At 44.1% G+C, this 17,082-nt stretch overlaps 1 protein-coding gene across 7 annotated transcripts in view; it reads left to right on the plus strand.

Moving 5' to 3' along the window:
• Positions 1-6,897: 6,897 nt before the first annotated feature.
• Positions 6,898-17,082, plus strand: part of ENOSF1 (enolase superfamily member 1) — a 28,336-nt gene continuing 18,151 nt past the window's right edge. For 5 of the 7 annotated variants that reach the window (XR_011996737.1, XR_011996738.1, XM_072735050.1 and 2 more), the window contains exons 1-3: positions 6,905-7,053; positions 11,979-12,087; positions 16,753-16,868. Coding sequence is in view for 4 of the 7 variants with exons in the window: in XM_072735050.1 (XP_072591151.1) it covers positions 6,970-7,053; positions 11,979-12,087; positions 16,753-16,868 (309 nt within the window). In the remaining 3 variants the exon portion in view is untranslated. Of the gene's footprint in view, positions 7,054-11,978; positions 12,088-16,752; positions 16,869-17,082 lie in introns of all 7 variants that reach the window. The other 2 variants (XM_026006557.2, XM_072735053.1) reach the window with 2 other exon arrangements.

Raw genomic sequence — 17,082 nt, forward strand, 5'->3', positions numbered from 1 at the left:
TTATATTTTAGATGTACAGAATATGATTTGGTACTTGTATATATTGTAAAATGGTCACAATAAATCTAGTAACAATTTTTTTTCTTCTGATGAGAACTTTGAAGATCTACTCTCTTAGCAACTCTCAGATATGCAGTATGGTGGTATTAATTGTCATTGCCAAGCTGTACATTCTGTCCTGCTGACTTATTTTTTTTTCTGACTTATTTTTATAAGTTTAAAAATGGAAGTTTATACCTTTTGACTCCCTCACCCATTTCCATCCCCCACCTCTGGCAACCACCAGTGTGTTTTCTGTATCTGTGAGGTTGATTTATTTGTGTTTTGGATTCCATATACAAGTAAAATCACACAGTATTTGTCTTTCTCTGACTGATTTCACTTAGCATAATGCCCTTAGGGCCCATCCATGTCTCAACTGGAAAAATTTCATTCCTTTCTTAAGACAGTAACATTCCATTATATATACACATTTTATTTATCCATTCATTCATTGATGGACACTTAAGTTGTTGCCACATCTTGGTTCTAAATGCTGTAATGACTGTGGGGATGTATATAACTTTTTGTGTTAATGCTTTCATTTTCTTCAAATAAATACCCAGAGGTATAATTGCTGAATTTTATGGTAGTTCTGTTTTTAATTTTTTGAGGAATGTCCATACTGTTTTCCACAGTGGCTGCACCAATTTACATTCCCACAGACAATGTAAAAGGGTTCCCTTTTCTTCACATTCTTGCCAACACTTGTTACCTCTTGTCTTGTTGATAATAGCTATTTTATCAGGTGTAAGGTGATGTCTCATTGAGGTTTTGATTTGCATTTCCCTGATGATTGGTGATATTGAGCACATTTTCATATACTTGTTATCTGTAGCTTCTTTGGGAAAAATGACTATTCTGGTCTACTCTTTTTAAATTTGATTATTTATGGGTTTTGTTTTTTAAAGATTTTATTTATTTATTCATGAGAGAGAGAGAGAGAGAGAGAGAGAGAGAGAGGCAGAGACATAGGCAGAGGGAGAAACCGGCTCCATGCAGGCAGCCTGATGTGGGACTTGATCCTGGGCCGAAGGCAGGCGCTAAACCGCTGAGCCATCCAGGTGTCCCTTTTGTTTTGTTTTTAAGCTGTAGGATTTCTATGTTTTGGGTATTATTCTTTCATCAGATACATGACTTGCAAATATTTTTTCCATTCAATAGGTTGCCTTTTCATTTTGTTGATTCTTTTTTTTTTTTTTTTTAAGATTTTATTTATTTATTCTTGAGAGACAGAGAGAGAGAGAGGGAGAGGAGACACCAGCAGAGGGAGAATCAGGCTCCCTGCAAGAAGCCTGATGCGGGACTTGATCCTGAGGATCGCAGGATCAGGACCTGAGCTGAAAGCAGATGCCCAACCACTGAGCCATCCAGGAGCCCCTGTTGATTATTCTTGAATGAGCTCTGGTGTTATTTCATAATCTTCCATTATCCTTTCAATATCTATAGTATCTGTATGGATACCTCCACTTTCATTCATGATCTTGGTAATTTGTGTCTTCCCTTTTTTTTCTCCTTTGTCAAGCTTATGGTTGATCAGTTTTAGTGATTTTTCTCATAGAACCAGCATATTATTTCATCGATTTGCTCTACGTTGTGTGCATGTACGCATGTGTGCATGTGCATAAGTGTGTTTTATTTCATTGATCCCTGATCTTTACTAATCCATCCTTCTGGGTTTTATTTGCTTTGTTATTAATTTATTTATTTGTTTTTGTGGTATAGTTCCTCTTCTTTTTCTAGTTTTTTTTTTTTTTTTTTTTACGATGGAAGCTTAGATCATTGACTCAACATTTTTCCATCTGGTATCATTTCCCTTTTTTTTTTTTAAGATTTTATTTATTCATGAGAGACACACAGAGAGAGAGAGAGAGGCGAGAGGCAGAGACACAGGCAGAAGGAGAGGTGGGCTCCCCACAAGAAGCCCGTTGTGGGACTCGATCCCGGACCCTGGGATCACGCCGTGAGCCAAAGCAGATACTCAACTGCTGAGCCACTTAGGGGTTCCTGGAGCATTGTCTTTTTTTTTTTTTTTTGTAGTGTCTATTCTGCTTTCAATCCCATACAGTATTACAGTATTTTTTTTTAAATCTCAGAAATACTAGCTTTCATTTTTTTCTTTATATCTTTCATTCCTTTTTTCACTGTGGTTACAATGTTCTCTACCATCTTGAAGGTTTTTATCTTGATATTGGGACTATTGGGTCTGTTTCTGTTGTACTTTCACCTGGATTGTCTGTTCCTACTTTTATATATGCCCAGTAATTTGATTGGGTACTAATCACTATAAATTACAGTTTTAGGTTGCTGAAATTTTTAAAATATTCTTTTAAATAATATTGAATTTTGATTTCATGCCATTTTCTACTCTGGCTGGTGGGGACAGGAATTATTCGAAGCCCTGTGCAACCTTAGGGATTGTTTTGTCTATTATTTACTTGGAATCATTGAATCCTTTCAAGCTAAGTCCTTTCATTAAAGCTCAGTCCAAAGCAGTCTTTAATCTTGGAAGATTTTTCCTCTGCCCTATTGAGGAATCTACCTAATGCTCCATGTATTACTGCCAGATCTTTTTTTTTTTTTTTTTTTTTTTTATCAGGAACAGGTGCTATTCCTAATCCTGTGTAACCGCCAATAATTTTCTTCCCTGTTTTTCCTTGTGTCTCTCAAATTTTTCTCATTCATGTGCCTGTTAGTATTCAGCCAAAGATTAGAAGGGCTTCTTCTGTTCTCTACCTCCACATTGGCCCTGGGCTAATAAAAATAAACACTAATTTTTGTCTCTTCAGCTCAGTAACACTTCAGCGCTCTTTTGGGGGCCTGCCTCCTCCCCCTTCCCCTTCGCTGCCTTTGCACTATAGTCTGTAGACCGTGATTTGGTACAATTGTAGGGTGCATTGTTTCCCTAGTCTTGGAGATGATGAGTATGGTCTCCCTATGGTCCATTGCCTGAAGTCCTTTCTTCCAAATATTTGAGCTGGTTTTCTAGCCATCTAAGATGGTAGTATAAATCCTGTCCTTGTTATTTTATTTTCACTAGAAAGAGCAGGGCTATTATAGTGGGTTTTTTGGTTTTTGTTTTTAGGGTCATTAAATTAGAGGGCAACATTTGGAATAGCAGGGTAGGCCTGTCCTAGTATAGTAAGCTGATAACAGTACTAACAGTTTTCCAAACAAAGTTCACAGTTTGCCCTGGGTGAGTCCTGGATGGAATCCAGGGGCTAGTGAGGAAAGCAAGCAGATCCTAAAGTAAACCCAGATTACCACAAGGAAAACAGAAAATGGATTAGTTTATTCTGATATTTACCTCTGGGATCCAGCCCTGAACATGACTCTGAAAGCTCAGAAGGAACACGAGCCACCTCACCTAGAAGAAAAACTACTTATATACCTGTGCTGCCACATGCCCCCCTCTTCCACAATCACCAGAGACAGGTCTTCAAATATTAGCTTCACAAAAAGGCAAAATGTGATTCTCAATAATAAATACTAACAGGCAGGGGATACCTGGGTGGCTCAGCGGTTTGGCCCCTGCCTTTGGCCCAGGGCGCGATCCTGGAGACCTGGGATCTAGTCCCACATCAGGCTCCCTGCATGGAGCCTGTTCCTCCCTCTGCCTGTGTCTCTGCCTCTCTGTCTCTCATAAATAAAATATTTTTTAAAAAAATAAGTATTATATTAGCACCATAAAAGAAATTAACCAAGAACTAACACTTGAGGAATCAAACTTAATGGAGGAAACAAATGAAAACTTTGTTTTGAGAAGCTATGGCATCCCATTTTTTTCAAAAAGGGTGAAGGTACACTGATCTCCTCATCTGTGGTTTTGGTTTTGCTTTCCCTGATTTCAGTCACCTGTGGTCAGCCTGCTGACCAGAAGCATTCTTCCCGATGAATCCACAGGTCAATAGCCTAACATACTGCGAAAATGCCTAGTCATCCAAATCATTTCACACCATCATGTAGACATTTTCTCTCACGGCATCACAAGAAGGGTGAGTACAGTAAAGATATTTTGAGAGACCATGTTCACATAACTTTAATGTATTGATATAATTCTAGTATTAATCTCTTACTGTGCCTAATTTGTAAGTTAAACTTTATCATAGGTATGTATGTATAGAAGAAAACATAGTATATATAAGGTTTGGTGTGGTTTCAGTCATCCATTTGCGGGGGGATCTTGGAATGTGTTCCCTGATGGTAAGAGGGGACAACTGTACTATGAGAAAGAAAATTTGGAACTTTAAAAGGAAGAAAAATAATCCAACACCAAAGGACAAAAGTTGGGGTGAGTAAAAGAACACAGTTGGAGATCAAATCTACGTTGGAATATTAAGCTAAGGAATATATCCAGAATTCAGTACAAAAGAATAGAGTCCAAAAGTTATTTTTTTTTTTTTTAAGTATGGATAATAGATTCAGAAGTTCAGTATCAGGCCAATTAAATTCCAGATGAAGAAAAAAAGATTGGGGACACCTGGTTGGCTCAGTGGTTGAGTGTCTGCCTTTGGCTCAGGTCGTGATCCCCAGGTCCTGGAATCAAGATTGGGCTCCCTATAGGGAGCCTGCTTCTCCCTCTGCCTATGTCTCTGCCTCTTTCTGTCTGTGTGTGTCTCATGAATGAATAAATAAAATCTTTTTTAGAAAAGAGGAAGAACTATTAAAATAGAGAAAATTCTTCCAGAGAACTGTATTGCTTCTGGTTGAAAGGATCCCTCAGTTGCAGAACATAATTTTCAAATTAATCCTCAACATAAGTAGTGGTATATATATATATATATATATATATATATATATATATATATATATGAAGATTTTATTATTTATTTATTCATGAGAGAGAGAGTGGCAAAAACACAGGCAGAGGGAAAAGCAGGCTCCTGGCAGGGAGCCAGATGCTGGACTTGATCCCGGATCCCAGGATCACACCCTGAGCTGAAGACAGATGCTCAACTGATGAGCCACACAGGAGTCCCAAATAGTGATATTTTATTTTTTTTTAATTTTTTATTTATTTATGATAGTCACAGAGAGAGAGAGAGGCAGAGACACAGGCGGAGGGAGAAGCAGGCTCCATGCACCGGGAGCCTGACGTGGGATTTGATCCCGGGTCTCCAGGATCGCGCCCTGGGCCAAAGGCAGGCGCCAAACCGCTGCGCCACCCAGGGATCCCCCAAATAGTGATATTTTAAAGCCACAAAGAGAAAACCCAAACATTTCCTAGAGAGGGGAAAACCCCAGCTTATTTTTTAAAGAATGGGACTCAGGGGCCCCTAGGAGGCTGTTGGTTAAGCATTGGACTCTGGATTTCAGCTCAGGTCATGATCTCAGGATTGTGAGATGGAGCTTCATGTCAGACTCCACACTGGGCATGGAGTGTGCTTAAGAGAATCCCACACCCTCCCTCCCACACCCCTGTCTTCTGGAGAAAAAAAAATGGTACTTTAACACTAAAGTATTAGTTTGAACTAAGACTTTTATATAGTAAAACCAACATTCAAATAGAAAAAAGACATCTTCAGAATACAAAGTACTTAGAATTTATTAACCAAGCTATAGACCCATTTTGAAAAAAATTGAGCATATATTCCAGCCACACACACACATACACACACACAGAGGTGGGTAGAGCAGGACAGGGAAAAAGACTTTTATATTAACATTTGGATTTCAGACTTCTGTGGGAAAATGAAAACTGGAGCTGACTGGCTACTTCTTTCAGACAGCAAAGGCCCTTAGCTGCAGTCATAGTGCCCTGTTGCTTCACTCCCTCCTATTTGCCGTGGGGGCCCACCCAGCCTCAGTAGGCATTTGAGTTGACCCAGATCTGCAGCCTTAAGCCAAAGGAATTCATCCAGCAGGGTTATATGCATCCTTGGGGAGCAGAGGTGATGTGAGCATCCCTGAAGATGTCCCTGCCCTACCCACAGAGACACAAATTGATAGAATAACAGCTACAGCAGTGCTTCCCAAACATTTCATTCTTCAAAGCCTTCCCCACAAGATATAAAAGGGGGTGTGCTGCACCTGAAAGCAAAGGATCAGTGTGCCTCCGTAGCTTTTACCATGTTCCCTCTTAGAGTCCCAGTCCAGAGGACAGAGCCCAGGATTTGCAGCCAGAACACTCTACCATTTAACCTAACTAGCTGTGTGGCCTCACTTAAACAACCTAATTTCTTTGAGTCCCATTTCTTCACGAGTAAAATGGAAATGACCTTGCAGAGCTGGACGGTAGGAGATAACGTATTTAAACGTACTAAATTGCAGGTAACTGCATCAGAAGGGGTGTAATATATGATGACTTGTTTCTTAATTTATCAGGTAGCAACCTGGGGCTGAGATAACTTAAAGAAAGACATCTAAGATTAAAAAAAAAAAAAAATGTATTCATGAGAGAGAGGCAGAGACACAGGCAGAGGGAGAAGCAGGCTCCCTGCAGGGAGCCCGAGGGGAGTCTGGATCCCAGGACCCCGGGATCACACCCTGAGCCAAAGGGAGACGCTCAACCACTGAGCCACCCGGGCGTCCCACACCTAAGATTTTATAGCGCCTCCCGGGCTGCACCCCTATGACCGCTGCCTCAGGTCAAGCCTGGAGCTCGTGGCCCAACTGTGGCTCCAGGCGATCAAACTGTAGTCAGACCCTGCTCCTTCCCCTCGGGCGCCGCTCCCGGACGGTTACTTCCAGGAGTTTCCTGGCCGGGCGCAGCGCCCGGGCGCCGACGCCGCGCGGAACGCTCCCCCCCCCCCCCCCCCCCCCCCGGTCTCGGTGCACCGCGGCCCCGAGCGAGTCGGCGCGGGGGCGGGGCGGGGAGCCGGCGGCCCCGCCCCTCGGTGCGCCCGCGCAGCCAATCAGCGCCCGCGGAGGCGGGCTCCGCCCCTCCCGCCGCTCGCGGGGCCCCGCGGGCAGCTCCGGGCGCGCAGAGACATGGTGCGGGGCAGGATCTGCAGCCTGTCGGTGCGCGACGTGCGCTTCCCCACGTCGCTGGGCGGCCACGGCTCGGACGCCATGGTAAGCGCTGAGCCGCCCCGGGCGCCCTGGTCGGCGCGGGGAGCCCGGCGGGTCGCGCAGGTTCCCGGCTTTGGACTGCTGCTCTTGCAGCGGGGGAGGCCGAGAAGGGGGATCCAAGGAACCAGAAACTCTCCGCCCTCCTGGGCTTTCTTTCTTTCTTTCTTTCTTTCTTTCTTTCTTTCTTTCTTTCTTTCTTTCTTTCTTTCTTTCTTTCTTTCTTTCTTTCGTTCTTCGTTTTCTCCTTGTTGACGTTAACATTTCCTGTTGTTAATTTACGAAATGCATTTTGCTGTAATTGGCAGAATGAGTAATACGCAGCAACAGCGAGATGCTCTTGTTGGACCCCCAACCACGCAACCCCAGGGCACATCCCGACCGCCTCTGCACTGACTCCTTGGTGGGGTTCGTGGCGGTGGGCTGCCCCCTCCGCACCTCGCTGAGTGACCGACCTAGAGAAGACGCCAACCTCCCTGGGCATTTGGGCCCATCTGTGAAATGGAGTCACACTGCCGTTGGGCACGGGAGGGGAGCTCTCGTGAAATTGCCTGAAAACGTTGCTAGAAGGGATTTGTCACTGTAGAGAGGCAAATGCCGGCCAGCCTCGGGAGATGCGGCCCAGGCACGGAGCCTTCTGAATACTGAAGGGTGTGTTTGCTTATCGACCGTGGGGGGCCACCCCCCATCCCTACCACGGTCTAGTGCAGTGGCCCCCAAATCTAGGAAGGAGTTCTGCCCTGGGTCTCCCCGAGGGCCGTCACCCACTGGATCCTCACTGCCCCTCTCAGTCCACCAGGGAGACAGACTTACAAGGGTCTGTAATGGATGTATGAACAAATGCTGGGAAGTGAAAAGCATCCATGTTAGGATATGGTTACGGGTACCTGAGTGGAGAGCGGGGAATGCATACCAGAGGCCTCTGATTCGCCTTCTCTTGGTTGGCTAAGTGGGTGGAGGACACACAGATATCATTACATTACCTATACTCTTTGTGTACTTGAAATAGATGTTTTTAAGATTTTATTTATTTATTTGAGAGAGAGGGATAGAGAGCACAAGCAGGGTGAATGGCAGAGGGAGAGGGAGGAGCAGGTTCCCCGCTGAGCAGGGAGCCTGATGCAGGGCTCCCTCCCCCGACCTTGGGATCAGGACCTGAGCAGAAGGCAGCCGCTCAAGGGACTGAGCCACCCAGGCGCCCCTTGAAATATTAAAAAAAAAAAAAAAAAAAAAAAAGGCTCGTAAAAAAAGGCTGACTAAACAAAGCTATTACATTTGAAAGTATGTCCTTTATCCTAAGATTAAATTATTCGCGATTTTTAAAATCTTCGTGTTCCTTCTTGTATTATGTTAAATGACTTAAAAAAAAAAAAAAAAACTCCCAGTTGGCAATCCTTTGTGGATCTGCAAATAAATGTTTGGGATTTCACCGGCTTGTAAAATTCAAACACCTGACCTAATGCAACCACTTTGCCCTTCTGACGTGTCGCAGCTATAGGTAAGCCACTTAATCTCTCTTCAGCTTTGGTTTTATCAGTAACATGGGCATAATAATATCTGCTTCAAGGATTAAATGAGATGCCTGTAAAGTGCCTGACACAGAGAAAGCCATCAAAAAATATTGGCCATAATTACTTATTACATATGAGGAAACGAAAGTCGAAGAGGCTCTGGTCTACATTTTCCTCTGCTTTGAATTTGTGAAGTGTTAAAGTAGCCTGGCTTTTAAGTAGAATAATTTAAGAAATGGAACTTGTTTCTGATCCTTGAGTCGTTTATGACCTCAGGATCAGGAGAGGTCATCTGATAACCTGTATCGCACACTCATAAATACTTATATTTATATCTTCCAGAGATACGGGGTATGTTGTGTGCCGATTCTCATGTGCTTTCTAAATAGAAGGTGCGACTTTGCAGTTCTTGGTCGTGTTGCTTCCCGAGCCCTCCTGGCGTGCTGAACTCAGCAGTTCAGCTCTGTTCAGCACTTAGCAGCAGCGTGAGCCTTCCTGATCAGAAGCAGGATATTTTCATGAAAGAGTCCTGAAACTGTCCCTAAATCTGTTAAAGGATTCCAGCTGTGATTTTTTTTTTTATCGGCCTTTTAGGAAATGGGAGTTCTCAGACCCTCATTGTACTTACACTTTGCTTGCTTGTCGAGACACTCATCAAAGTTCCAGACAACTCCAGGGCTGTGGGCTCACAGCCCAGCTTACCCCCCCCACCTCCTCCACCTCCCCCACCACTTGCCAGCTGTACTTTTCCTCTCCTTTCCTCATTGTCTGCTGAGCTCCTGGGAGTGGCTGTGCTCCGGGACCACTATCCCTCCTCCAGCTTCCATTCCTGCACCCCCAGAAGTTAGAGGGGTGCCCACTACATCACCGAGAAGATTGGAGACAAAGGCACCATGGGCCCCATCTCCACTCATCGGTCTCCAAAACAGCCCTCTTTTCTTCCCCTTTATTCTGTGAGTCCTGTCAAATCTCTTCTGCTGTGTCCCACCCTCCTGACTGCCGAGCCCACCCTCACCCTGTCCCCATCCCTTCCATCTCCAGTGTTTTCTTCCTCCATTTCTTTTCCTGGCGATTCTGTGTCTATCCCATCTAGACAAGGATTCCCACTTTGGAATCACCTTTCCTTGACCCTAACCTCTCTTCTTCCTTCTGTGTCTGCTCCTTCCCCACCAAACTCTAAATTACTGGTTCATCCCTGTTGCCTCCGACCTTTACACTTACTTCCTCCTTCATATGAAATCACCTTCTGTCTCCTTCTTTGTCTTGGGATTGACTTTGTTATTTCTACTCCCAGGGTCCTTTCTCCTATTTTGGGTGTCACATTATCTGCTGCCACCTCTTTCTGCTCTCACTCTGCATCCTGGCTGATGCTGCTGCTTCCTATACTGGCCCCCTTCTTTCCTCGTTGAAGGCCTCAAGGGCCCTCCTGTCTCATTGTCCACTCCCAGTAAGACCCCCTCTGTGTGCACAGCTTCAGTGCCCACTTGTATGCCAGTGATTCCCAGATCTCATTTCTGGATCTTCCCTCTCAAGAACCCAGTGGCCAAACCAGGGTGTCACCAACCCTTAATACACTCCAGTCTTTCCCATTTCTGTCTCTTCACTGCCACGGTCACCTAAGTTATCCTTCCGTCCCAGGTCCTTCATGCCCTCTCCCACTGCTGGAAAGTTCCCCATCCTCAACCAACCGACCAGCTCACATTCTATTTTCATCATAAAGCCTCCTGCAACTTCAAGTGCATCCAGCACTCTGCCGGCCTCCCACAGTTTGTATCTCTCCGAGAGACTTACTGTGTTCTCGTGTTATTAGAGTTTCTGTAACCATGGCTTCTACACTATAACTTTCTGAAGGGCAGATGTGTCTGTGTCACCTCAGCAAACTGTACAGTCTCCGATACACAGCTGGTGCTCAGCAACCCTTCACACCGAATGCCCTCCACAAGGCTTTGATGCCAGACAGAGGCCTCCTGTCTACCATGTGTGCCTCCCCTTCCCTGAACACAGGGGTTTAAGTTCTGCCTCTTTAAACTCAGTTTCCTTATCTGTCAGATAGGGATAATAGTACCTACATTATAATATTGTTGTGAGGATTAAATTCAATCGAGTCACTTTTCAAATAGTGTGCCAGAACAACAAATATTGTGTAGTAATCAGAATAATAACAATAAAACCAGTAATTGGTTATCATCACCCTATGCAAAATTCATCAAAGTCGCATCCTCCATTCCTTACTGATGCATTCAGACCTTGTGCCTGGCCTTCGGCGCTCTCCATCACCTGCCCCACACTACCTATATCTATCCAGTCTTGTCTTCATTCTCTTGCCACCCGGGGGCCTTTTCACTTCTGTCTCACAAGGCGCGGGATTTTGATCTTGTTCTCCCTTGCCCCGTGCCTTCCCTTGTCCCTTTGCCCATCCACGTGGCTTAGTCCCCTGCTTCCTCTTTGCTTCCTCTTTGCTCTTCTGTGGTACTTGACTGACCACATAGCCACGCATGACCTTGCACTGTCATAGCAATTGTCCTCACTTGGTTCTTGCATGTTGGATTCTTCTCCCCACTCTGAGAAGTCTCTAGAGACAGATTGGTTTTCCACTTCTGCATCCCTCATATCAACAGGTAGTGTTGAGTTTCATAGTAGTCGCTCAGTAAACACTTTGCAAAATACCATATGATAGTAGAAAGTGAAGGGGCACCTGGGTGGCTCAGTCAGTTAAGCGTCTGCCTTTGGGCTCAGGTGGTGAACCCAGAGTCAGAGTCCTGGGATCGAGCCGCACATCCTACCCCACATCCTGCCTCTCAGCAGTGGGCTCCCTACTTAGCAGGGAGTCTGCTTCTCCCTCTGCCTCTGCCCCTCACCCTGCTCCTTTTCGCTCACTCTCTCAAATAAATAAAATATTTTTTTAAAGGAAAGTTAAAAAAGAGAACAAAACCAAAAGTGGGCTACTTTGTCTTGAGGTTTTAATACTTTGTTTTCCCCCACTGACCTCCTCTGAACCAGCGCTATTATCCTTTCAGCCCTGCTACAGGCTGCAGCGGAGATAAGTCTAATTTTCAGTGAGGCTTTCTGAAGCCTTGGCTGCTTCCACTGGAGGCTGCTTGTGAATACAGCTCTGTGCAGAGACCTGGCAGAGGTAGCTTGGGCAAAAACTCCTGGATTAAAATCTTAGCTGATCATCAGAGGAGGCATAATTGTCACTGTACACATTGCCCTTGTTAAAAAAAAAAATCCCTTAGGAAGACTTTCCCCTTTGTTCATTCAGAACTCCTCCATTTCCTTTGGGGTTACACCAAGGCTTCCTTCTGACTGGAGCTCTTCTTGTATATCCCCTGTTGTGTTTTCTAATCGGATGTGATGTCCTGAGGTACACCTTTGGATTTCTCACGTTTGCATGGTGGGGTGGGCACATTTTTCCTGCAGCACACAGACCCTGACTACTCGGCTGCCTATGTCGTCTTAGAGACTGATGCTGAAGATGGGCTCAAGGGGTATGGAATTACCTTCACTCTGGGAAAAGGCACAGAAGTTGGTGAGTTGAGCATCCTTGTAAGGTTCCAGAATGCTTAATTTTCACTTAGATTCCAGTTGTGACCATACTTTTCTCTGTATTTACACTGCTCAGGGTGAGTAAAAACAATGTTTTGTGGTTATTTGTTTCACTGGAAGAAATGAAAAGGTGGCTGAACTCGGTCCGCATCCTTGCAGTGGTTAGACTGCAAAGTATCTGGGAATCTGGGCTTGTTTCTCTGCCTGAGAGAGGCAGGCGGATGGGGGACATGACAGGGATAGATGGGCACATGTGTGGCATGACTTATTGTGATGTGCACAGTGAGCTCTTCAAAGTACTTCACACCCAGCAGTTTCAGGTTCACTGCTCTTCTTGGCGTAAGGGCCTCTGGCTGTCCAGTTTCAGAGCTGTCATCTGGGCAAAGCATGTTGTGCAGAAGGCACATTGAGCTGTGAGTGAAGCCCTCTTAGAGTTGGTGAGAGCTCAGTGGTGGTCTTGAAGCTCCTCATTTTTTAAAGATAAGGAACATGAGGCCCAGACAGCTGCTCAGCTAGCCACTGCCTGAAGTGCTTTCTTCCCATAATATTTAAACACAGATTATTTGTTTGATTTTTGTTTTGAAATACATAGTCCATTCACAAGGTTCAAAATTCAAGAAATACAAAAAGGTGACCTCTGCCAGATCAGTTTCAATGGATCATTAGGGTCTGAAGCCAAATGATGACAGTTGGAAGAAGGAAGGAAACAGATTACCTTTGGTGGTGATACGGTACCTCTCCCATGGATATCTGCATTGTTGGCTCTCCCTTAGATGTAAAATATGAATCTTGCCCCACTGAAGGATTTTAATATTACCAAGGAGAGGAAAGGTGTGTGTATGTATGTGTGTATAAGAACAGGGAATGTTTCTTGCATTTTAAGTGGAGACCACCAGGATGGCCAGGTTCCATTCTTCACAGGGCTGGCATTCAGTCGTGCTCTCAGCCAGTTCCATAGCAGACTTCTTCCAAGTGCTCCCATGTGTCAGGCACTGGAGAAATAATTTTAATAACAGAGACAGAAAGGAGACAGAGTCCCTCATATACGGAGAAGAAATGAATAAACTTCTCAGGGACACAGACATAAAAGAAACGATCATGCAGTGTGAGAAGGACAGTTTTTAAAAAGCTGGTACAAGTTACCCAGAGAGAAGGTTAGTTCCTTGTCCGGAAGGGTGTTGGGCAGCTTCAGAACGGAGGTGAGCCTTTGAGATTAGTCTTGAAGGGTAGCTAGGAATTTGCCAGGCAGCAGGCCGAGGCTCAACAATGATTCCCTGTCCCCCTCTCCATTAAGTCAACCATTTGCTGTTAATGTTTTCCCTAAGGCAGTGACCGCTGACCGTGATAGGTTTGTGTGTTAGCTTCTGCTGCAACTTTAATGGTCTCTGGTGTCAGCTGAGTGCCTTACGAAGCTGCCCTCTCCATATTGCAGACCATATTGGGCGGCCCCCAAAGGTCACATAAACTCAGCAAGCTTACGAAATATGTTATGGGACTGGCCATCAGAACCACTTTGTTAATAGCCGAGACTTTGGACTTTGCTGACTCGGGCACACAGTGGAGGGACCCTGCATACCTGTCACTGAGACAGGAGACTGAGGGCTCCTCTCCCTGCTGGCTGAGCTCTGCGCTTTGGGGTCTTTGCTGACCTCTCCCTCCTCTGACCCCATCTCCTCCCAGCTGTCCTGATGGACATCACGGCCAGGAATTAGTGCATATGCAGCTCTCTGGGCCTTTAACACACGGCTCTTTTGCAGTGATGTCGTTGGCCTCCCCCTTTTGCAGACCACAAACTGATAGAACCCATTTTGACCTTGACCTTGCTACATATTTCAGGTGGTTTACCACAATCTCTCACCATCTGCATGTGTTACATGGCATTTGCACTCAAGTTGAAAAAAAATTCCCTTAGCTCATCACAGTTCTGTGCCTCCATCAAGCTTACTTACCTGTTTATTCTTTTATGATCGAAAAAAAGAAAAGTAAAAAAGACTGGTTTCCTCATTACTGTGAAGGCAGTTCTAGTATGTGTGAGTGAGAGGGAGGGAGGGTTACAGTTATTTTTTTAATGTATAGAATAAAACAATATAGTTTTTAAAGATTTTATTTATTTATTCATGAGAAACAGAGAGAGACAGAGACAGAGACAGAGGGAGAAGTAGGCTCCACGCAGGGAGCCCAATGTGAGACTCGATCCTGGGTCTCCAGAATCAGACCCTGGGCTGAAGGCGGCGCTAGACCGCTGAGCCACCCAAGCTGCCCTGTTTTTTTTTTTTTCCCTGTTCTTCTAAAACAGAGGGAAAAAAGATGAAGAAAGAAGAATTTCTAAAGAGATTTTTAAAAAAAAGCAGCTATAAGGGTTCACAGCAGCCCTTGGGCTCAGACCACCATGGTCATCCACAGACTTTACTGACTAGTTCCTCCTGTGCCAGGGGGTCCCAAGGAGTTGGTCAGCAAGATACTGCCTTCAATGCCTAGTTTTTTCCAGATGAATTTCCCACCCATGGCAGCCAAGCACACCTGAAGTAGACTGTCCCATCCATTGGATGACCATGACCAACCCAAATTTCTGTCGAATGCACCAAATTCTAGTTAACTTCTTGCAGTACCCTCCTTTTGAGCAAGTACCATCTGCATACTAGAGATGAATGTATGAGTGCTGCATCTCTTAGAAGCTATAAAAGAGGACATCATCCTCAACTTGTGTTAAATGCATTTGCATTTGTGGGGCCAACTGGAGGGGTGTTTCATCAGTGATTTCTAGCAGCCATCTCATCAATGAGATGGAGGTTTTATCTCGATAATGGTGTAGCTCTGAGTGGCTGACAGACTCTTCAGAGGTCTTTGATCCAAGAGCACCAGCCATTTAGGCATGAGGAGGATTCTCTCCTCTCACAGTTCTAGGGAATGCATGTCTGAACTGGAATGATTCTATATCCCATTAACAAAAGCCCTAGAGGGTAATCCCTGGGTGGCTCAGTGGTTTGGCACCTGCCTTTGGCCCAGGGCGTGATCCTGGAGTCCCGGGATCAAGTCCCTCCTCTGGCTCCCGGCATGGAGCCTGCTTCTCCCTCTGCCTGTGTCTCTGCCTCTCTCTCTCTCTCTCTCTCTCTCTCTCTATGTCTATCATGAATAAATAAATAAATAAATCTTAAAAAAAAGAAAGAAAAAGAAAAAAACAAAAGCCCTAGAGAACACAGAATAGTTGGTCCAGCCCAAATGCTACTTTTGAGATCAAGTGTGCAATCATCTGAGTGCTGTTCCACATAGAGGCAAGACATGTCCTGAGAGCGTGTTTCTAATAGTTCGAAAGTCTTTTCCCTAGGATCTAGCAGATAGTTAAAATTGCACCTCTGTCCTATGAAATGATCTGAGTTATATTACAGAAATGGCAACACCAAGCAACAAGTTTATTCAAAAAATTTATAACAGATTAAATGCTTTGGGGCTAAGTAGATGACTTGATTCAATTATTTTGTCCATTTATGCATAGACTAAGTGTTTTCTGGAATGACTAAATGGTAGAAGGCTGTTTCCCATTCAATTTGCTACTTATTCTTCATCTAAAATAACACAATAAATCCTTTTTAAGTAAAATACTAAAAAAAAAAAATCAGTTGTCATGCTGAACCAAATTAAATGTAACCTTCAAATTACTTCATAAAAACATAGTATATCATAAGTCAATAAGAAGAAATGTAATATTTAAGAAAAGTATTTCTATGTACTTTAACATTTTACATGTATTATGCTTATTGCAAATTCATCTTTAATAGTGTGTTATAGGGCAGCCCGGGTGGCTCAGCGGTTTAGTGTCGCCTTCGGCCCAGGGCCTGACCCTGGAGACCCAGGATGGAGTCCCAGGTCGAGCTTCCTGCATGGAGCCTGCTTCTCTCTCTGCCTGTGTCTGCCTCTCTCTCTGTGTGTGTCTCTCATGAATAAATAAATAAAACCTTTTAAAAAATAGCGTATTATATTATGAATTCAAGATATTTTCTATACTTGACAATAATTAGAAGGTAGTTCCTTTTTTGGTGGTAAGTCAGAATCTTTTTATTCCTTAGGAACAATGAACTAGCAAGGTTCGGTTTTGAAACTGACTGTACAGACACTTTACAAAGTGAACAAGAAAATAGATTGGGAATATGATTTAAACCTTAGTATCTATGGCTCTGTTTTTCACCTGGCAAACATACAAAATATGTTAGCTCTACTCAGAAATGAAGCTCATCATATGGATTAATAGCTCTTCTACATGTATGATATTACTTATGGCAAACACAGAAGATGTATTTGGGGCAGTTTTTATTTTTTTAATTTTTAATTTTGAAAAGATTTTATTTATTTATTCATGAGAGACACACCCACAGAGAGAGAAAGAGAGAGAGAGAGAGAGGCAGAGACACAGACAGAGGGAGAAGCAGGCTCCATACAAGGAGCCCGACGCAGGACTCCAGGATCACACCCTGGGCTGAAGGTGGTGCTAAACTGCTAAACCACGGGGGTGCCCTGGGGCAGTTTCTAAAAACACGTACCTTTTGTGTTTAAAGTTTCTTTCATAAAATGCCCACGTTAGTTTGTGGTGTTTTCATGTCTTAATTTGACTTCATACCAAAACATACACAAGAATCGAATCTTTATTTAATAGTTGTCTGTGCTGTGAATGCCCTCGCCCACCATGTGCTTAACAAGGACCTCGGCGACATTGTTGGTGACTTCAGAGGCTTCTACAGGCAGCTCACAAGTGATGGGCAGCTCAGATGGGTAAGGGGCCTATTTTAACAAATGCTTCTATAAGTAATGTTACTAAGATCTAAGATGTCCTTTGCACCAAATGTGAAAACAGAAACAGGCTTACAATTTTAAGGTAAAATATAGTATTGAGATAAATTAGGGCTTCAACCATTTAGACAGTGTTTTGAGCTAATTGATTCCTTTCTGTAAGACTTGAATCTGGACATACTTGGATCCTGAGAGC

Source organism: Vulpes vulpes, chromosome 13 (genome assembly GCF_048418805.1).
Source record: "Vulpes vulpes isolate BD-2025 chromosome 13, VulVul3, whole genome shotgun sequence".
In the NCBI taxonomy this organism is placed as follows: Eukaryota; Metazoa; Chordata; class Mammalia; order Carnivora; family Canidae; genus Vulpes; species Vulpes vulpes.